Source organism: Rattus norvegicus, chromosome 7 (assembly GCF_036323735.1).
Source record: "Rattus norvegicus strain BN/NHsdMcwi chromosome 7, GRCr8, whole genome shotgun sequence".
Classification (NCBI taxonomy): domain Eukaryota; kingdom Metazoa; phylum Chordata; class Mammalia; order Rodentia; family Muridae; genus Rattus; species Rattus norvegicus.
This window is the reverse complement of record NC_086025.1, coordinates 135,969,324-135,991,058: the sequence shown is the minus strand read 5'-3', so window position 1 is coordinate 135,991,058 and position 21,735 is coordinate 135,969,324. Positions and strand designations below refer to the sequence as shown.

The 21,735-nt window shown below is 50.1% G+C and overlaps 2 protein-coding genes, 1 long non-coding RNA gene and 1 other non-coding gene across 5 annotated transcripts; 1 reads left to right on the top strand and 3 right to left on the bottom strand.

Moving 5' to 3' along the window:
• Positions 1-2,073: 2,073 nt before the first annotated feature.
• Mir196a (microRNA 196a) lies at positions 2,074-2,183 on the bottom strand. The gene has a single exon (NR_031913.1). It is a non-coding gene; the product is annotated as a microRNA 196a (primary transcript).
• Positions 2,184-3,616: 1,433 nt separating this feature from the next.
• Hoxc10 (homeo box C10) lies at positions 3,617-8,837 on the bottom strand. Its single transcript, NM_001308636.2, is given in 2 exon segments — positions 3,617-4,734; positions 8,087-8,837. Coding segments are annotated over 2 exon segments (1,029 nt in total). The 3' UTR covers positions 3,617-4,456.
• A 332-nt stretch (positions 8,838-9,169) lies between these two features.
• On the top strand, positions 9,170-17,843 carry LOC134479790 (uncharacterized). The gene is made up of 2 exons (XR_010053538.1): positions 9,170-9,608; positions 10,241-17,843. It is a non-coding gene; the product is annotated as an uncharacterized LOC134479790 (long non-coding RNA).
• Positions 17,837-21,352, bottom strand: Hoxc11 (homeobox C11). 2 transcript variants are annotated; one of them, NM_001308639.2, is made up of 2 exons: positions 20,342-21,070; positions 17,837-19,069 (listed from the first exon to the last, which is right to left on the bottom strand). In NM_001308639.2, the coding sequence occupies exons 1-2, from the start codon at positions 21,021-21,023 to the stop codon at positions 18,837-18,839; spliced, it is 915 nt and encodes a 304-aa protein (NP_001295568.1). In that variant the 5' UTR covers positions 21,024-21,070; the 3' UTR covers positions 17,837-18,836. The 2 variants fall into 2 exon arrangements, with proteins under 2 accessions (NP_001295568.1, XP_038934166.1); XM_039078238.2 differs by having other exon boundaries at positions 17,839-19,069; positions 20,338-21,352.
• Positions 21,353-21,735: the final 383 nt, after the last annotated feature.

The following is a 21,735-nucleotide window of genomic DNA, read 5'->3' as shown; positions in this document are numbered from 1 at the left end:
TCGGCGGGGAGGGTCCTTTAAGAAATAAAAATCCATCTTAATATCCTCAGACGAGAGAGATAATTTTTCCCTCCTTTTCACGCTGTTCATTCTGAAGACTCCCTTCCAGCGAAGCGAATAAATAATTACTATCGCCTTAGCCATGATCCACAGTCCCAGGGCCCCCAGGGTGGGCTCTGACCATCAGACTGGCCCTCACCTTGGCCCTATGAGACCTTGCTCTATTTCTCCAGATCTAGGGAGGAGACTGCCCTGACCCCTGACTCTGTGGCCACCTCCTTTAAACCCACCATCTTTGAAATGGAAATAGGGGCAAAGTGACTCAGGGCACAGAAGCCCTGGATTGATCAATTTCGGCCCATCGGGGCGATTTCTCTAAGCCAAGAGCTCTTGAACACCTTGCTCCAGCCTGAGGCTCTCCTCACCCAAACTGGCTGTGTGCCTCGGAGACTCTGAAGTTAGAGACTATATGGGCTCCCAAACCAGGGGATTCCCTTACATATCTTCCATCACCGACTGGCTTGTCTTTCTGGAAACCTTCCCATTTCCCTGGGAGCCATAGAGATTTAAATACTTTTCCTCACACAAAGGGATAGAGAACAGATAGGACCGACAATTCATCTGGGAAGTGGGAGAGTCTATTCCCATCTTCTCCTCCAATGTCCATAGAAGCCAAATGAATTTCAGACACACAGACACAGACAGACAGACAGACAGACAGACAGACAGGCAGGCAGGCAGACAGACAGACAGGCAGGCAGGCAGGCAGGCACGCACACACACACACACACACACACACACGGAGGGAGGGAGGAGAGAAAGAGAGAGAGAGAGAGAAAGAGAGAGAGAAAGAGAGAGAGAAAGAGAGAGAGAGCAGAAAGCCTCCTAGAAGGGACAGATAGAAAAAGAGACCTATACACATGTAATGAATTTAAAGTCACATTGTTTTCTTCCAGGACACCATGTTGAGAATACAGAATTCTCCATGATAGTTTGTTAGAGACATGGTTGTATTCTCTGCTTTCATAATCATAATTACAAAAGAGCCCCAAGAATCTGGCCTCCTTTGGGTTGCTCCTTTTCAGAGTCTCTGAGAACAGAGCCAGCCGCCTGTTTCCCTTTTTCCCAGATCAACCCCCCCTTTTTTTCCTCTGAAGACCAGGAAACCTTTTTTGAGACCCTCACTTGTAGAAACCAAGTCCAGAATTAAGAAAGTCAAAGGGAACAGAGTGGAGGAGGTCTGTAAAGTTTCTCATTGCTCAGATCTCTCTTTGCCCCATTCTTCTCCCCTCCACCCCTCTACCATCAGCCAACAGCCTTCTCAACAATCTGGTAACGGTGGGGCGAGCGCAGCTTCTGTTTAACCAGACATTTCCACAGAACACAAGGACAGGCAAATGCATAGTAGCCTCAAACAGGCAAACACACAGAGCAAGGCCTACCGGTAACAGACAGACAGACAGACAGACAGACAGACCAGAGCTGGGCTTTTGCTCTCAACAGGGTGGTGTTGAGGAAGGTTTCTACTTGGACTTGGTGTTTCTCCACTAACCTACTCACTTCCTGTAGCCATCCTTTCCCTGGAGACAGAGCCCTGGAGGAAAGAAGAGGCTACTGTTCGCAGAGTTCCCTAACTCTTTGAACGTCAACACCCTCACTTTCCATAGGAGCAAGGCTCTCTCCTTAGAGGTAGCAGGGAGAGACTTCAGGGACTCCCTCCTCTCTCTGGGAGCTTTTCTGTCCTTTAATGATTCTGCCCCACCCTGTTCCCCAACTAAGCTGGCCCGCCAGGCCAGACTCAAACTCCTGCACCTCCTTGGAATTGGTTGGACCTTCTTTGTCTGTCTCTATCAGCTGGGCTCAGGAGACAATAGCTGGGGGGGGGGCTTTCCCTCTGTTCCAGAGATTGGGACAGGCTGAGGGGGAGATGGTTGTAAAGCAGGGCTGTCCAGAATTTGTCCCATGGCCCCACTCACAGCCTGACCTCCTCAGTCTGCACCCATTTTGCCCTATCTGGGATTGCTGGTGGGGCAGCCCCACAGGGGAGGGAAGGGTTAGGGGAGGTGGATTGGGGCCCTCGACGAAAACCGACTGATGTAACTCAGGCAGTTTCTTGTTGCCGAGTTCAAAACTCAATCCCAACAACATGAAACTACCTAAGCCACAGATCAGCTGAGCAAACAGGGCCGGAGCTTAGGCTTTGCATCTCTCCAAAGGAGAAGGGAAGGGGCTTGGGAAAGGAAGAAATTTAGCCCGATCCCCTTTCCGCCCTTACAACCTCCCTAAGGACTATAGAGTGGACTTTGGGTGGCTAGTTGGATTGAGGATCTGATAGCCTCTGTTAGTTTCTGGTATAAGCAAGTTGCATTGAGAAAATCTGGTGAAATGGAACCTCTAGCCGCCAAATCCCTGCCCCACCCCCAGTACTGCAATAGCGCTATCCCCCTGCATCTGGCCCTGGCCCTGGGGGGAGCTGGATCGTTCTTCCACTCTTGAACTGGGTCCCCTTGTCTGGTCCATCTGGCTCTCCTGTACTCTTCTCCCAGACTCTGTCTCAGGCTTCTCAACAAACATGGGTGTCTAGACCACAGCGCCTGTGCTGTGGGGCCACTTCCAGTCAGGCCACTTGTCTGGCAAATCCCTACAGCTTGGGAACACTAAGACCAAGAACATGGACAAGGCTCACACCCACACCAGCAAAACGCAAGAAAACCCAAGCTTCAAGCTCCAACCCTTCTACATTACAACCAGACAGAGACACCTAAACTGATGGGTGGACCTCCAGACGCCCCTAAGTGCCTTCAAAGATAAAGAAGCCAAAACCACCAATTTACCCCTTTAACCACCGAACCCCACGGCGGCAGTGGGCCAGGGAGGGGAGGAGAGGGAGCTCATAGTCGCTGCCCTCCACTGCCGGCGGCCACAAGGAAAATCCGGGGCTCTCAGAAAACACAGATGCCCGAAACACCTTCCTCCGTGCTCTACGCGCTGCTCTCCGGGCACCTGAGGACGCTGCTAGTCCTCTGTCGACCGCCAAGAGAAGAACAAGAAACCGATTCTCTTACCTTGTCGCCGCCTCCTCCTTCTCTCGCTGCCGCTGGCTCTTCTGTAAGCTGCTGTCGAGGGCGGGGGCTTAACTCCTCGTGCCCCTCCGGCAGTTAAGTTTATTCCTCTGTTTAGATGGGTGGGGGTTCCTGAGGTACCCCCCCCCAGCAGTGGTGGGGTGCATCCAGCCCCAGTACCGAAGGCAATCAGATCCGTCTGCTCCTCAAGATTGCAGTTTGCTCTCTGCCTCTTTCCCTCCTCCAGTCACCTTTAAATGCATCTTTTACTGCAGTACCACATTATATTTGCAGATCATAAAATCCACCTCTCGCGCGCACCAAGACCGTCCTGACATTACTGTTTTATGACCTTGACTTATTGTGGTCACCTGGATAATATTTAAATCAACGTTATGGTCTCTCACTTACATTAAACCCGCCAAGAGACATTCTGAAAAGGCTGTAGGAGATGAGTCAAACACAAAACACATACATATCCACACACTCAGTGTTTTGGGGGAGGGGGTGTCGCTAAAAAAAAAAAAGCCACTAAAAACAGAAAAAACCATCCATTTGAGGATCAAGATTCCGGAAATTTATTAGGAATTTTTTCTCCATTAAGGAAGCTACATGCAAAAGATACAACATACAGATTATCTTTAAATAACACAACTCCCAGACAGGAGCAGGACAACTTGGGGTGGGGGTGGAATTTGTTTTTACTTTGCTATGTTCTATTTTTTAATGTTTTTGTTCTTCTGTGTGGAATTTCTGAGATGTTAGGAAGAGAGAGAGATACAGTGTGTTGGGAAGGGTGGGAGAAAAGCAGAAAGCAGTACAAATACTTCAAGCATATTCTCAGAGCCATTGGGAGGGAAACACACAGGGAGGGTTAGTCTAGACACTGGGTGCTATGACAAACACACAAATACTAGCCGAACTTTCAAGACTATCTATTATTCTAAGAGGGGGAATGCAGCAAGGAGGGAGCAATTCTAACTGTGCTCTACGAGGTTACAGACCCTCTCTGATTTTATCCCCCTTTCTTTCCCCTATAATTGGGTGGATTTGACCTCAACTTTGCATGGAGAACAGAAGGCTGCATGTGTGTGCATGGGTGACTGAGGAGTTGACACACACACCGGCCACACTACCACCCTGTCTATGAGGGCACACACAACACCCCAAAACCCAGCACCCCATTTTCATGCTTTAGGTGGAAGCATCCTCGAAGCACGAACCATAGGTCCCTTGGAAGGAGAGTCTGAGGTCTTTGCCTTTTTTTTTTTTTTTTTTTTTTTTGCAGGCGCATTGCATTTATACTCAGGGAGGGGAAAAAATATATCACCAGGCACAAAGGGAGGAGGGGCGGGGAAAGGAGAGAAGGGGAGGGGGGAGGAGATGACGCTGGCTCAGGTGAAATTAAAATTGGAGGTCAGTTCCCGGATCCGATTCTCTCGGTTCATTTTCTTGAGTTTCATTCTGCGATTTTGAAACCAGATTTTGACTTGTCTGTCTGTAAGGTTAATGGTCTTGCTAATCTCCAGGCGGCGCTCTCGCGTCAAATACATATTGAACAGAAATTCTTTCTCCAATTCCAGCGTCTGGTGTTTAGTATAGGGGCACCTCTTCTTCCTTCCGCTCTTTGCTGTCAGCCAATTTCCTGTGGTGTTTTCTGCCTTTATCTCCTCTGTTAAAAATAACATTATTTACATAAGTATCCCTGGAAGAAGCAAGACCTCGGTGGTGCAGCTTTTGGAAGCCTGCTTGGGCTGAGGGAGGCTGAAGAAGCAGAAGGGAACTGCTCTAGCTTCACAGGCCTGGGGGCTGGTTCTCTTGGGCTTTTGAAATTTCTTAGAAGCCCATACTTACAGGGAAGAAATAGAAGAGGCCTTTATGCTCAAAATGTTTGCTAAATTTAAATTAGTCAAGCCTACCTTATCCTAACAGATTCTGAATGCCTTCCCTGATCCTAGTGGTTGCCTTAAACCTCTCCAGGCTTTCTCTCAACTCTGAACTGCTCTAGCTCTGGAAAAATGCAGCCAGACAGAAAAAGCATCTTCAATGCAGAGACTGCCCCATAGCTCAGAGTCATTTCCCAGAGAGCTTAAATTCTTTTCATCTTTGTGGAGAGATTCTGTCCCTGTCTCTGGAATTCCTGCACTAGACCCCCAACTCTTATTCTCACTTGAATTTCCACAAGATTACTGTCTTGTTAGAGCTTCCCTTTGCTATCTCCTTTCCTGGCCATATGCTTCAGGTATAACTGAGTGGAGGAAACCTGTCTGAGCAACAGGGGTCAGGGGCAACAGCTCTGAGGCATGCTAAGGGATGCTCAGACAACTTCCTCTGCCCACAGAACTTAAGGATAAGGAAGGCAGACATCCTAAGGTATTGCCATCTCCTAGAGTCTATGTGTAGGTAGGTTTATATGTTTTCAAATATACACACCTACACATCTGTATGCACAGGAGGGATATATATTATATATATTATAGATATATTATAGATATCTATATTATATATATGAGAAGATACCATAATATATGTGTTTCTATTGTTTTATTGTTAGCATCTCTTTCCAGTATGTATTCTTGCTGAAATGGACCAGTCTTGCTTGCCCTTGCAGGTAACAGTATAGAACATGGCCACCCTTAAAGAGTGAAATAAAGAGTCTAAAGACTAGGGAGCGGGTACCTAGCAAATAACTTTGCTGATAGCCCGGTGTGCACCCTGCTTTCTCTCTTCCTTATGCCAAGTGGGCCTTCTGGGTCCTGGATTTCGTCTGGATTGGTGGTGAGGAAAGCTCCCTAGGGCAACCAGAAAACATCAGGGGGGAGGGAATAAAACAGCAAACTTGAGGCTATAGTCTAGAAATTATCAACATCTTTAATTATTCTCAAATCTCTGCACCTGAAGCTTCTGGCAAACTGTTTGCAGGCTCTCTACATCTAACTCTATCCTGTTTGTTTTTTATTGGGGTTGTTGAGTTTTAAGAGGAGGAAAGGAATTACAAGTGGACCTTAGCCAAAAGCTCATTGCCTCTGGCCTGGTGAGAACACCAAAAAGGGGGCGGAGAAAAAGGAGAACACGAAGTATAATCTCTAGGTGTTAGTTTGGAATAGGAAGGCTTAGATTATTGGGGGGACAATAGGGAAAGAAAGGGGAGTCTATCAAAGTGGGTGTAGTTTGGGTTTAGAGGGTAGACTTGTTAACCTTGACTTTACTTTTTTGGTATGGCTAGGACAAAGTTTTTTCTGCCCTCCACCCCAGTCCAGCTGAAGGTTTATGGTGAGGGAATAAAATTAAACCTTTTCGTGACACATGAGCCATAACGACATGTGTTAGCTATATGGGCGCCTTACTCATTCACCTTCACAAGCACAGCCACAGCCATCTTCTGGTCAAAGTCTCTAAGGACTGACTTACCAAGGATATCTTTGCAGAATAGACCCAAGAGGGTAAGGCTCTGCCCTTGTGCGCCAAAAGAGTGCATGTGCATGTGTGAGTGTGTGTACAAGGAACACAAGGGTGTGTGTGTGTGTGTGTGTGTGTGTGTGTGTGTGTGATACAGGTTGCCATTAGGCACGAGTGTGCAGTTGCATCCATATATAAACCATATACAAAGCACCACACACAAGGTTCAGGCCACCCCAGCCTGATTCGCCCTCAATATTTCATCTGCTTCTATACCAATGAGCCGGCCTCCATCAGCATCACCAGGAGCCAGTTTCTTGGGGAGCGGGTTTATTCCTACCCATTGGGCCTTTTCTGGTGCATTTTGCTCCAACTTTTCAGGGAAAGTCGTTCCCCTCTGCACCACAAACCTGCTCCTCTTTTAAACTATGATTTTTCTTCCCAGATTACAGCTCAGTTACAGAAGAAATGAATCTTGAACCCTGAGCTTGAACTCTGGCTGAGCAGTGAACCAAAAATCACAAAGAACTCCAACCAATGCCTCTTTCCCTTTCAGGAGTAAACCGCTTTCCACACACACAGAAAATTTCCAACCATTCATTTTTAAGCTGCTTTTGAAAATCACTGGGGGAAAATGTAACCAGAAAAAAATATAGAAAAGGAAAAAGAATTAAGGAGAGAGACAGAGAGAGAGAGAGAGAGAGAGAGACAGAGAGAGAGAAAGAGAGAGAGAGAAGGAGGAAGGGGAGGAGGAGGAGGAGGAGGAGGAGGAGGAGGAGAAGAAGAAGAAGAAGAAGAAGAAGAAGAAGAAGAAGAAGAAGAAGAAGAAGAAGAAGAAGAAGAAGAAGAAGAAGAAGAAGAAGAAGAGAGAAAGAAAGAAAGAAAGAAAGAAAGAAAGAAAGAAAGAAAGAAAGAAAGAAAAGCGGGGGTGGTGGTGGGACAAAACCACCATTTCCAATGCCCTAATCCAAAGCCATCCTCAAGCCAAGCATCTGGAGGAGGGAGGGATGTGGCGGGCAGCCCTTCACCTCCACCTCTTCCGGCCTCAGCCTCGCTGCCCAAGGCTCCTGCCGAGACAGAAATCGCAGGGGCACAAACTGCACGCACAAATCCGACCCACAAACAACAAATTGTGTTTCGTAGTAAACATTTTTCCAACTAGGAAAATGCACTGAAGAGATATTATTCATCTCAAAGCCTTCCTTGGTCCCTGGCCTAAAGATCGCCATTTTAAGGTTTTTGTGAGCTTTGACCTGAGCTGGGGACATGAACCCCCAGGACATCCTCACTAAAAAAGCAAACCAAAGCCATCACGCGCCTAGGAATGACCACCGATCCGGTGCAGCACAGAGTACCCGCAGGCTGCCTGTAGTGCGCCCCTCCTCCGCCTATGCACCCAAGGGCAGGGCTGGCCTGGCACCTCCATGTCTCGGTTTACCTTCCACTGCTAAATGACACTACCAGCCTGGCGCTCAGCAAACAGGAGCCTCAAGCCCGGGTGAATTCAGAACCTTCAAGTTCCTTAGGCCTCTGCTCAACTCTCCCTTATCTTCCTGCCCCAAATCCAGACCACGAAGACCAGCACCCTCAACGTTCCAGCCCGCCCGCGGCCCAGACGGCCTTACCTTTAGCTTCATTATCCGAGGTGTCTGGGCTGGAGTCTGCGGTCTTGGCCCGTTCCTTTTCGCTCTCCGAGGGGCTGGCTTTTGGGCCCACCAGGCTTTGCTCCGTCTTGATCTCGTTGGGACTGGGGGTCTGGCTGTCGGACTTGGGGGTCTCAGGAAAACTCACTTTGCCCCCAAGCTGAGGCGATTCCAGATGTTCGGTGCGCGGGTTGAGACTGGCCCGCTGCTCAAAAGGGGCTTCAAACTCGTTGGCCCCAGCACAGTGGGGCGTTTTGTCCAGCGCGGAGTAGCTCGGGCTGGCGCGGTAGTAGCTGGGTACAGGTACCTCGTGCTCCCCAAGGCAAGACTCCGGCAGGGGGTGGGAGTAGAGAGCTGCCTCAGGGCCACTTTTCGCCCGCTTCTCTGCACTGTACATGCAGCAGACATTCTCCTCCTTGACACTAGGTGGGTAGGAACAGGAGGACAGAGGCCTGCCAACAGGTTGTTCCAGGCGGTAGGCGGCTTTGGGGTCGCCCCAGGAGTCCAGCTGCGAGAGGTAGGACGGGTAGGTGTTGAGGGCCAGGTTTGGGCTGCCTCCCTCGTCCCTCTTGGAGAGAGAGGGCGCAAGCCCGCAGCCCCTCATCACCCCGCAGTTGAAGTCACTCCCAGATTGCATATACATTCCTGCGCTACGGTTATAGCGCTCTCCTCCTCCCGGCGCAGCCAAGGGCTCCGCGTACGAGTTCGGAGTTACATTGCGAGGGCATGTCATTTTCAGAGAGAGGGGTTTTTAAGGAGCAATACTACAGCGGAGGAGCTGACATCTTTTTTTCCCCCATCCGGGAAGGGGGGGGCGGTTGAAGGGGCGGGAGGAAAAAGAAGGGGAGGGGGGAAATATCAGCTCCATAATTATCCGTGCATTCGGTCCTCACCATGTGACGGCTAGACCAATGGGATTTGAAAATGGCCTTGATGATTCAGACGGCCGTGACGTCAGCGGGGTCAAGTTGTCGGCAGGCGGAGCGCTCAACGTGGAGTAACAGCGCCACCTAGCAGCTGCCTCGGGGTAGGGGCACCGGAGCCCTTCATGGCGAACAAAGGAAGCGCCCCCCGGGCTGCAAGGGCGGTGGGGTAGTGGTGGGGTGGTGGTGGGGTGGGTGGAGGGACATGGGGCTGTTCTGGGAAGAGTGGGACTTGTTTACTAGAGAATCAGCCTGTAGCTCTTGGGGAGAAGGGAGTGGAGGGGGGGAAATGCGGGATAGAGTAAGGCAACCCGGGCTCAAAACAGTCAAATTCAAAGTAAAGGGTCAAGACAGGATTCAGGTACTCTTTTCTCTCTCTTCACCTTCCACTTTCTTGCCCCCATACTTCCGTTTCTTTTCTTGGGTTGGTAGCCGGGTAAGGTTTTGGGGAAATGGGAGGGGTTTCCAGTGGGCTTAGGGTACAAGAGAAAGTTAAAGAATCAAGCTGAAGTTTCTGTTCTCCTGCCCCCTGGTTCCTTCGGCTTGGCCCTTGGGTCTGGGCGCTCCAGTAGTTCTTGGAGGTTGGTTGAGTTGCAAGTTCCTTTTGGGTACTAACTGGAAGTCTCCAGTGTCTAGAGTGGGCCGGGGCCCGGGTGACAGCCAATTAAGAGATTCTGGGCAAAGGAGGACCTCAGTGGGCCTAAGGATCAGTGCAGGAGGAAGCTGGAGATGAGAGGTACCCTCTCCCCAACCCTGGAGTTGCAACCTGGGCCTTACTGGATGAGCAGCTCCGTCCTCTCGTCCTCTCGACTTTGCTTTTAGAGCGGGTTCGGTAGTCTGCTTTGCTCTATGTCCCGGCAACCGACCATCTTTTCCCGCCTGACCTTGTCCCTACTTAAAAAAGGAATATTCCGGGAGAGAAAGCTCGAACCTCCAGGCCTTGTTTAGGTTGGAGGAATACCGTATCCACGCGGGAAAAGAGCCCAAGAAACAATTACACGCCATCCGAGAAGGGTCCTTTTTAAGAGATTGGGCTGGGAGTTTTTTGTTTTGTTTTGTTTTGTTTTTTAAAGAAGAGGGGCGGTCTATTTTTTGTGTGTTTACTAAAGGGGAGAAGTGGGAGGGGGAATTAGGAGGGATGTGTGTTTGAAATAGTTAGGTTTCTCCATCACTTTTCTTCCAAAGCGAACTAAATTCTCCACCCCTTCCTCAGGAAACGGAATCCGGAGAATAACTTGTCTTTCCGGTAGCCCCGCATTTTTCCCTGGGCAGAGGCTGTGGGCTTTCCATTTTCCGAAAGACCAGAGCCTGGCTGGGAAAGGACTCCGGGGCCGAGCTCCCTGGCGTGGATGAGTGAAGAAGCTGGACCGATTCCTGGAGGCCCTAGCCAGCTAGGGTGGAAGATAACTAAGGGAAGAATTGCCCCTATTTCCCCCAACCAGGGGTGGCGAGAAAGACCCAGGGTTGCCAGGGGTGTGAATCTGTGGAGTGTGCGGCTGGCAGGGGAGATTTGAAATAGTTTTGTGTTTTTATTTGCAGAGGTCGCCCTGGTTTCAGCCTGGGTGTTATTCAGAGCAAGGTTAGGCTGATTAGGCCCCAGACCAGACTTGGGACAGTCCCCAGCAGCAGTCAGTCTAGGGAGCCATTTGTCCCCCCTGCCCATCCCGCGGGAAACAGCCGAGACTTTATGACCACTCTGTTTGTATTATCTGCATAAGCCTTTCCCCACGAGTTTGATCGAAACCGTTCCCTTTTACGAGGACCCAAAGAAAATTTCCCGTCATATTTATCAGCTGAGGATAAAAATTTAGTATGGGAACTGATATTTCCTCATTTATGGGACAATGAAATTAAAGACCAAAGCAATTGAGAATTATATGGCTTTGGGGGGCTCCCTCCCCCTCTTTCACATCTCTTTTTATTTTCCTCCCTGGTGTGCCTGTCCCTGGAGCTGTCGTCCCAAAATCCTGCCCAAGTCCTCGGTTTGGAGTCTGGTCGTGAGGGTCCTTTCTACAACAGCCAGGTGCTGGACTACCTCAGCACTTTCCCGCTTTTATCTCAGTGATAGACGTCTTAGAAGCTGGGGAAAGTACAATGTTTCCATCTAGGCCCGTGCTGTTCCGGCCAAGCCGAACTCCTTAAGGGAAGAGATTTGCAGGAGGGGATAGTGGGATTGGAACCCAGACTGAGAGAAGATGGTGAGAGTCAGAAAATTCTAGAATAGTCCTCAAACATGTCCCAGACAGAAACTGGCTAGCTATGAAGAGAGAAGCAAAATTATTCCGTTTCTGGGTCTGTCTCCCCTACAAACCAGACCCCCACCTTCAACCTCAGCTATGGGAGGCAATGGAGTTGCTTCAGGATTTTTTTTTTTTTACCATTATTAGTGGAAATAATACCCTCAGGAGAAAAGCTTCCTGTTTCAACTCCCACTTCCTCACAAGAACGAATAGTGTTTAAAGTTGAAATAATTAGAAGTATGATAAACACGGCCCATTAATGAAACAAGAAATCAAATTCATCAGCCTAAGTGGGACCCCCGTTGGGACAAATGTTTGCCTCTAATTACTCAAGATAAACGAAAACCCAGAGCTGTTAAGCAACAGCCCGCTGGCTTGCTCGGACACGACCGAATAACTTGTTGGCTTTTCCAGGACTTTGGTATTTGTATTAATAGAGGTAAAAGGAAAGAAGAAGTGAAAGCGAGGGCCCGGACAGAGAGCATTTGTGTGGGTACAGGAAAGTCCTGTCTAGCCTGGGTCTCTAGCCCTGCCCCCTTGGGCTCGCATTTCCCGAGGCCACGAGCAAAGACATCTTCCGTCCTATTGTCCGGGCCTGGCGTTCAAAGGCATGCGTGCCGCCTCAGTCACCCGGTCTGCCGCCACAGCCAGGCGCCCGCTGGCCTTACCCAAAGGGTACCCTTGTCAACTGGATTGGGGCGCCCAGTTGAAAGTCTGTGTTGTGAAAGTCACCCTGGGGTTTTTGTTTTGTTTTATTTTTTGTTTGTTTTTGCTTTTTAGGTATCTCTTCACCCAATGCAATCAGCCTTGCACTTAAGCCTTACTCCGGGGGTCCTCTTTCTTACCTCAACTCGAGGAAGTGAAAATTCCGGGGACTGCAGGTCAAAGTGGGGCTCAGGCTGTGCCCATGTCTCAATAAATCCAACCCTCCCTAAGAGAAAGCCCAGGGCCCTTTCACTCTTCCCGCCCTGCGTCCAGACACTGAAGGGAAGTCCGGCTGAGCTGGACTGGGCCGCCTGGGCCTCCTGATATTTTTGGGTCGGTGAGCAAGGGAGCAGAAGAGGGTTCAGGAGTTCCTGGCTGGCTCCAGAAGGGCCCTGCAGTTCTTCGGGGACAGATGCACTAAGGATCCCCGTGAATGGATAAGAATGAAGGTGGTCTCTTTTCGGGTGAAGCCCTCAAATCGCCCAGAAGCACCCTGTTTTCTCCTCTGAAAATTGTCGGAGTTTCCCTGAGAGGTTAAAGATGATCTGGGAACATCTGAAGACGAAGAGAAAGAGGAAGAGTGCCTCTCCTTGTGGAATAAAAGTAACTAAATTCAGTTTTAAAATGTGCATGCTGAAACCTCTTCAAGCAAAAATGGAAGGCAAAATTACACCACTGACTGTTGGGATTTTCTCCTTGTTCTGGAGGCCGAGATTAGTCGTTCTTTTCTCAAATCTTGAAGGAAGAATTCTCTTTTCTTCTAGAGCACCAAGCTCTGCCCCACTTGAATTAAGAGCAGGGAAACTCCAAGCAAAATGTGGAATTCTCAGAAGTCCAGGGGAGAAAGGTTCAAACAGGTAAAGAGGTGAGAGGCTGAGGACTGATAAAGGGGCTTCTGTTCTACTTCGGATTCTGCAGCCACTCAGGCAGGCAGGGCTGCCAGCGGACTTACTCTCACATCTAGACATCTAGACACTGTACACACTTGTACCCAGAGGCTGTAGAGTATAGCGTCAATCCACATGTCCGGCTTGCATTTCATTGCACGTACACAGCCTCAAATATTCACTTCTACCCAAAGCGCTTCCTGCAGTCCTTGAATTCCAAAGTTCGCTATCCCGTGCCAGCATGACTGCTTCCCGCCCCTTCGGAAAACCGACCAGTATTTTTAACTTTGCCTATGGAATCGAAACCAGACCACACACACCCCAGAGAGAAGCATTGGGAGGAGGAGCCCAAAGGGAGGGCAACTTGGGGGAAAGACCCTGGTCCCCACTTTAATGGTTTGTTTCTGAGTTGCTTCAGGAGGTCAGATTTCCAGTCAGGGTCTACTGTGGTTGGGGCTCCCTTACTCCTGAGGGTAAAAAACAGGATCCTCCTTCACTAGCTAATTCCTTTTTGAAGGTCTGTTTTGGTTTTGTTGTTTTTTTTTTCTTCACTTTTCTTTTCTTCTTCCTTTCCTTTCTTTTTCATTTTCCGGCTTTCCCTTCTTTCTCTATTTTTTTCTTCCTTCTTCTTTGTAATTTTCCCCCTCAGGATTTTGATTTATTGTTTCCTCATTTTCTTCTTTCTTTATGATAAACTTTATTCTTCGCTTTCTTCAGTTTCTTTTGCTTCCTCTCCCCGAGGGAAGGCTTACTTATTTTTCTCTGCTGTGCTAGGTACGTTATGTGAGAAGGAAAATAACAGGTTGGAGCCTTCTAGTTCCAGTTGCTCGGGCTTGGAATTGACCTTCTGCCTTCAGGCTCAGTTCAGCTCCCCACAAGGCGAAGTGTAAAACAGTCAGCCAGCAAAGGTGGTCAGGCCTTACTTACAGTCAGTCCAGTCGCCATTAGAGGGACAAGAATGCTCAGAAGCACCACAAGCACACCTCCCCACCCCCGCCCCCACCCCCAGTCAGTGCCAAAGGCTCCTAGATACTTGAAATGCTGGCTCCTGGTCCTCATTTCATCACACTAAAGAAACTGGTCCGTTAGACCCACAATTAGAGAGCACTTCCCTTATCTTTGTCCTGCTGGAACTGAACACCATATAGACTAAAGTTTAGCTCATTTTTGCTCTCAGGACTGGAGATAGGAAGGTGAGAGACCAAGGCTCTGTCAGAGGGTAGAGTGCAGGTCCAAAGGGTCATATGTATGTTGTTGGCATTCCAAGTCCATGTCCCTACATAAGTCCTTTATAAAGGATTCGGGAGGACTGTAACCCTGCTGGCCGCCATCTCCTTTGATTCTGCAGCAACTGCAATCTTTAGGCAAGAATTTCCTGGTATTTGGACTTTTTTCCCCTTAAACCCCACAGGCAACAGGGATAGGACTGTGTGTGCAGAAGCCCCAACCCCCAAATTAAAAGTTTGAGCCAGGATTATAGAACTTCACTACTCCAAGAAATGGATGGAAGGGGGGAAAGAGAGAGAGAGAGAGAGAGAGAGAGAGAGAGAGAGAGAGAGGAAGAACAGAGACAGACACAGAGAAATAGAGCCTACAACAAAACACGGTGTAATGGGGGAAGGCTTGCTATACTGCAGATATTTTACAAATTGTGTGGGTCTAGAAAGAGTACATCTCAAATGCATGGTGGATAGGACTCTCCTGAATGCCTGTCGCTTTTGTTAGCTGGCTGTCCCGAAAGCCAGGTCCTGGGTAGACCTCAAGAAGGATTGGTGTGACTTTCAAGCCCTTTTTACCTTCAGCAAAGGAAAGTACCCCCCTACATATGATGAAGCCTCAGGGCTCATCCCTCTTTCCTTCTCTAGAGTTCTATTCTGTGGCAAGACCTAAACTAAACTTTTTTTTTCAAGAGGAGGGGGAATCTTGTAAAAATTTTATGCCAAACAAAGTTATAAAAACTTCCAGGGCGTTGCCTTTCCAAAGGTTTATATGAATAATAAAGAGTGTAGTCGCGTGCACACCCGGCTGGCTAGCGCAGAGCGGGAAGGGTTTAGTAAACAGCGTTATCCATCCCTGGGGCACCAGGAAAACCCCAGGGCTACCCACTTCAGGGAATATTGGCCTCAAAAGAAATTGCTCTACAGATTCCTAAGAGGGGCGGGAGGGTTGGGGGTGAGGGAGAAAGAGGCAGTGCCCTTGACTCCCTTGAAGTTCAAAGTTTTCCTTCGCCTTCTTGGAGCAAAGGCCTCTCTTCTGTCAGCTTCTCAAGAAATGAGATCAAGGTAGTTCCTTCCCTTCTGGTACACTGGTTTCAGAGTAACTGCAGTTCTCTTCACTCTCTGGCACCTGGGCTACACCATCCATGCTTTCTTCCCGATCCACGGCGGCCTCCCAGAAGAGCTTTCCACTCTTTGGTTCTGGGAGACCTGAATCCAGAGGCTTTCCCTCAGAATTGGGGTGGAAGACCCACCTTCAAGGCAACTCTGCATTTCCCAAGCCACCTAGGGTCTGAGTGACAAAGAAACTCCAAATCCAAGCCTACTTCTAGCCAATTTCTCATTTCAAGCGCCCCTGACTCCCCCTGCACCCCCAAAGCCCATAGTGGAAAGGGGGTGGGGCCCAGAGAGCTCTCTCAGCCCACACCACTTAATACCCTTGTAAACTCCCACGTGCGCTATAAACTTGGATTTTTACAACCAACATTCCTCCTTAGCTCCAGGAAACTTTGAACTCGGCCTCTGGTTTATTTACTTGGGGGGTGGGGAGCTGAGAAAGGCTGGAGGAAAGGAGGGAAAATGTGGGGCAAAGGGATGATGGGGTGGGGGCGCCTGGGGTGTGTTGGAAGAGCCAAGACCATCCACTGGGGGTTTGTTTACTGTTTAGGACGGAAGCATTTTCTAACACAGGCCAGACTGGGTCGTTAAGGGTGAAATGAAACTGGGTTTAGAGGCTCGGGGACGCTTTATGGCGGCGTCTAGACTGCGATCTTTTGTTCCAGGGCAGCGTTGCGGCTGGAGGGGATTACCCCAAGGGGTTGAGCCCAGAGTGCCCCTGTTAGCAAAGGGGGTTGGCCATCCCAGGAGCGTGAAGGTGGGCTTGCTTGGGGGCTAAAGACCCCTCCCTCTTCCTCTCCTCTGTCTCTTTGCCTCTCTCTGTCTCTATCTCTCTGCCTCTGTCTCTGTCTCTGTCTCTGTCTCTCTGCCTCTCTGCCCCCCCCCTCCCTGGCAGGTTCTTGGACTCAAGTCACACAATCCTTTGATTTTCTTTCAAGATAACTCTTCTCTCATTCACTAGAAATATCTTCTAGAAGAGAGATTCTTTTCTCAGTTGTATATTTGTAGAAAAGAGATAAGGGTATATGTCTCTCTCTCCTCTAATAGTCTCCTTTTTAAATAGTTTGTTCTTTGCTTATCTATTTTTATATAGAGAATATGGTCAACATGACAACAGTCCCTGGTATAGCTAGATGTAATAGGTAAATATCACATCTCAAGGAACCCCCCTCATCCACAAATACACAGAGGACCCTTGGTTGCAATCCTGCTTACTGTTCACACACCAGGGAAGGAGGACATAAACTGGGCACATCAGGTCACATTTGTTCCATGCAGACAAATGTGTACAAACTATACTCCTCCTCATGAACACACATAAAGACACTGCCTTGAAGGATACAATGTTTGTGAGCACAGGAAAGCTTGTGAGCCACAATACTCCGAAGTTGACAAATCTCAAAGAGACACACAGTTGCAAATCGGAGATTCAGTTATCTAAGCTGCAGGAATCTCAGTCATCAAAACAGGGAGTAATCATTGTCCTTGAGACCCAGGGTGCTTTTCTCCCCTCCATCCAACAAAGAAGCATGGAAGAGAATATTATCTTGGAATCCCATAAGGTCAGAAAGACAGAAGGATATAAGAGAAGTGGTCCTAAGCCTCTTACCCCAAAATAACAAATTTTAAAAAAAAGATAGATGAGTGTTCTTTTTCAAAGAACTGAAAGCATTAGTTAACTTTCCTCTGAAGAAACACATGCAGCAAATATAGACTGGTATGAAGGTTGTCCCATAGGTCACCTCCTTTCCTGATGCCCTCTTTACTAATCCCTACAAAACACATCTCTGGAGCTTTTTATTCTGAAACAGCCAACATATAAAAGTCAGGCTGGCCCCAGCCTAGGTGTCTGGTTCTGTCTGGAGAAGCCTGACCATTTGGGCCAAAGGGGAAGGGGATGGGCCCCATTTTCCCACCCCTAGAGGCTGTGAAGAAGACAGGAGAGGGTTGGTTTGGCCTCTTCTCCCCTCCTTCCTTTAAAATTGTATATTAAAATTCTAAGACACCCGAGAAGAGAGAGAGAGAGAGAGAGAGAGAGAGAGAGAGAGAGAGAGGAAAGAGGGAGACATACCCTCAGCTCTACATATTTGACTGTGACCAGAGGGAGACATCTGGCAGGAGGGTAGTGGAGCCAAGAAAATTCCTATAAATTTAAATTTGATGATGGTTACAATTAACTCCACAACAAACCTGTACTTAAAGAGGAAGCATTGCTGGGCATTTGAATGCAGCTTGAGTTGCACATGAGAAAAAAAGGAGTTTAGGACTAAGCATAGAATGTCCTTCAGAGCTGGAGCAGCCTTAGGCTGCCCCTGCCTTTGGAGCTGAGCGCCAGTGTCCCCCTGGTACTGGCCTGCCTCACCTCAGAAGGCCGTTTTTTTCCAGCAGCAGGCTCTCTCAATCCAATAGTCGATGTCTCCTCCTCCTCCTCCTCCTCCTCCTCCTCCTCCTCCTCCTCCTCCTCCTCCTCTTCCTCCTCCTCCTCCCTCTCCTTCCCCTCCTCCTCCCTCTCCTTCCCCTCCTCCACCATCACCACTACCACCACCACCACCATCACCACTACCACCACCACCTCTGCTGTCTTGGGAACACAGGGGGGGTTTAAGAGGAGAGGGGTTAATAAAAAGGTCAAATAAAATCATAATATTGAACAGAGTGAAATATCTTTATTTGCCACCAAAAAAATTCACACAATCCCTCAGAGACAGAAGTAGGGTGGGGATTGCACACATACACACGCACTCACGCACATGGATGAGTGATTAGAATCTCACTCCAGCTCAACCTCCCCCTTCCTCTCCAGGTAGAGAGGCTTATGAAAAATATTTACATAAACGCAGACCCCAGCTAGAGGGAGGTGTCCAACCCCATCTTCCCATACCCCTTCTACCTCAATCCTGTTTCTTTTTAAAAGAGGTAAGAACTGCATAGACTAGCAATAAATCCTCAGGGGTGGGGGCAAGACACTTCCTAGGGAAAGGTTCAGACAACTCAACGCACCAGGTAGGAGTTTTCAAAAGAAGGGTCTACATATTTAGGGTGAGAACAGCTAGGCTCAGGCGGGGCCAGGCGCAGACGGAGGTAGGACTTGGACTTTGCACACCTAACACCAGGTCAAACGTACAGGAATTTCACAGCAAGGCAGGATCACATTTAGCTGGCCCCTAACCGAGGGGCATGGTAGGGTGGGGGCGGGGAGCCTGGGAGGTCTCGCAGACAAGGTGGCTCAGTGGATCTTTTCACTTGGGCTAGGGAAAGCTTGAGTTCAAGGATTGTTCGGCTCTGGCGCCCACTGTGCCCGCCCCTCCTCTCACCGAATCGGAGCAGCAAGGTTTTGTTGCAAGGTGTATTTTCTTTTAAATAAACAGTCTTGGGGCCTTGGCGCCAACAGGGTCCACTAACCACGGGTCAGACACTTCCCTCACCCCTTTTTCCAGGCCGGGTCTCTGTCCCCTACAGTGAATTAGACTCGAGGCCAAGGAAGTTCTAGAAGGAAGTGCCAGTAACGGCAGTGGGGGGCCAGCCCTGGCCACAGTCCAGTTTTCCACCCGCGGAAAAAAAAGAGTTAGAAAATTAAAAATAAAATAAAATAAAATAAATTTCCCGCTTTCCCTCCCTCCCACCCCAAAGGGTCAAGTCTGCAGTTACAGCAGCGGATTTCCTGAAAAATACTGCAGCCGGTCTCTGCTCAGTTTTTTTTCTTTCATTCTTCTGTTCTGAAACCAAATTTTCACTTGTCGGTCTGTCAGGTTCAGCATGCGGGACAGCTGCAGCCGCTTCTCTTTGTTGATGTACACGTTGAAGAAAAACTCTCGCTCCAGTTCCCGGATCTGGAATTTCGAATAAGGGCAGCGCTTCTTGCGGGTTCGGGGGGCGTCTGGAGGGAGGGGAAGGGGCAAGTGCGAGGAGAGGGGAGAGAGACACGTGAGACCCCGGGCGACCCCAGCCAACCCGGGCCGCTGAAAGCTCAGCCGCACAGCTCCCAGTCCCGCCGCCGGGCAACCCTCCCTCTAAGACCGGCGCCTCTTCTTCCGTCTCCACTGCGCTGGGGCAAGCCCCGATCCCACTGCCAGGTTCACTGAGAACCAAGTTCCCCCTGCCCCTCAGGCCAGAGCCCTAGCTGACAGGGTCTGCGAGTAGAGGAAAACCTGCCCGCGCCACGTGCTTTCCCTGGGGCGCCCTGTCTGCTCCTGGTCGCTGCCCTTGCCCTTTCCAAGCCACCCTCCTAATGCTTCTCAAATCCAGGATCCCTTCCTCCAGAAATCGGAGGGAACCGCGGAGAATCGGCGCAAAGGAGTAAGATCAGGCGAGAGCAGTGAGGAATCCTGGAGGAAACTAGCCAGTAGAGGTAGCTGGACACCCACGAACCTCCTGCGGTGCCCTGGCGCCCCGGGACACCCCGCCGTCTGCCTGCCCTGCCAGCCCTGCCTTGTACACAACCAGGCTGGGCCTACCCAGAGGCCTCAGACCCCGGAGAGCCATCGCCACCCTCGCCTGAAGCACAAGAGAGCTCCGATCCTTTCCCTTCTCTCCTGTCACCACCAAACCCTGGCTTGTCCGGGTTTCTTCTCAAAGACCCGCGAATACGTAATATGAACATTTTTTATAAGTTGTTTTAAAAAGAAGCGGAGCGGCCTTGAAGAGCTTCTCTGGACTCCAGTTCTGCCGCGTCGCGTCTGTCCCTTACCTCTCCCCTTCTCTGGATTTCTCCCAGTCTGTCCCTCGCCCTCCCCTTTCTCCCCCTCCACCCCTCCCCTCCCTCCCACCCCCCCCCCAGCAGCCCGACTCCCCATCCTTTCTTAAACGCTCCTCTAAGTTCACGATCAAAGTTAATATCGCCCGCAATGGTGGCACTTTTAAAAATTTCACAGACCGAGGGAGATAACGGAGGAGGGGGGCTCACCCGGCTTTTCCAAAGAGCCCCTTTCCCTCCCTCCCCACCCCTTCTCCATCGTAAAAAGTCGAGTCGTTGGGAGAGAGGGCTTTGTAGGTTATAATAAAATCCTTTGAATGCTTATAAAACTCCACATAAAATCGGACTGACCCAAAACACGAGACTGTCCGCGCTCCCCTGCCCCCCCCTCTACTCCAGCCCTCCCTCTCCGCTCCCTCCCTCGCTGCCCTCGGGTTCCCGGCCGCTGCTACCTACTGGGGGCGGCTCCCTTGGCCGGCTCCTTGGTCGCCGAATGGGAAGAACCGGACGAGCTGGGATTCGTGTTCTCCTCCTCGGCCTCGGCCTCAGCACCGGCCTCTGCCCGGGACGCAAGTCCCGAGGCGGGGGGCGCCTCAGGCTCCCCCTTGGCCTCGCCCTTGCCGGAGCAGGGGGGCTCGGCGGGTGCATCTCCGCCACCGCAGTAGGCGTTGTCGAAGAAGCGGTCGAAGGCTTGGGGCAAGACGCTGTTCTTGTTCACTGAGGAGTAGAAACCGGCGGGTGCCGCGTGCGGGGCGCTGGGGTGGTGGTGGCCGCCGTAGGAGCCTTCATTTTTCATGAGGATCTCAGTGACTGTGGAAGGAGGCAGGCACTCCCGGTGCATAAGCTCGTCGGCCGCCGCATAACAAGACGAGTAGCTGTTCCGATGGTGCCACTTCCCGGACGGTTCCAGGCCGTAGGAGACCTCCCGGACCGGGGGCACTTGGGCTGAGTAGGGATAAGAAATCTGACGAGAGGGGGCCTGGGGCAGGAAGGAGGAGACGGTGGAGAACTCGGGCACGTAGTAAGTGCAACTGGGCAGATAGAGGTTGGAGGTGCAGCTCCCTCGCTCGCCGAAGTCAGCGCCCCTCTCCTTGCGCGAAGGCGAGCAGAAGTTGCCCAGGTTGACCGAGTTAAACATCGTTCTCTTCTCCTGCCTCCTCCGGCTGGAGGTTTTGGACCCGATCTAGCGAGGGGGGAAATTTTGGGAAGGCGAGATGACGCGTTATCCGTCTTAGTCTCTCTCCCCGAGCACGTGATCCAAAGTAGATATTGTCATATATCAGTTCGGAGCACTTCGCAGACGTAGGAGGGGTTCTCTCTTAGGTAAGATCGGGGACGTTCAGGCGATTGGTTTGCAAACACCGCAGAAACATTATGAAAATCAATTGCAGATTTGTATTCGTTTTTCTCTCGTCACTCCCCTCCTCTCCATTCCACAGAGCGAGCAAAGGAGGAGAGAGAGAGGGTTGGGGTGGGGTGGGCGGTGGGATGGGCGGGGGCGGTGGCTGGGAGGGGGTAATTGTATTTTTTTCTTTAGCTGCTGCTCTTTTCCCCTTAGGACTGGGGGAAGGAGAAGGGTTTCCCGTTTAGGGGTCTTGGTCCCTTTCTTATGAGAGGTTGTGGGTAAGAGAAAGGACCTTTTCCTACCTGATTTCCCCAGAAATATTGGATGCTTCCCCTCAAGTCTCAGGGAATCTTACCCCTCTACCTGAAGAATCAGAGCTTGCTCACAAAAAGTCTTTATATTATTTTCCTGTCCAGTATCGGGTGAGCTCCCTTACAGGACAGGTTCCCAGGAAGAGTATCTGAAGTTTTCTAAAGGTGAGGCAGCCCAGCTATGAGCCAGTGTC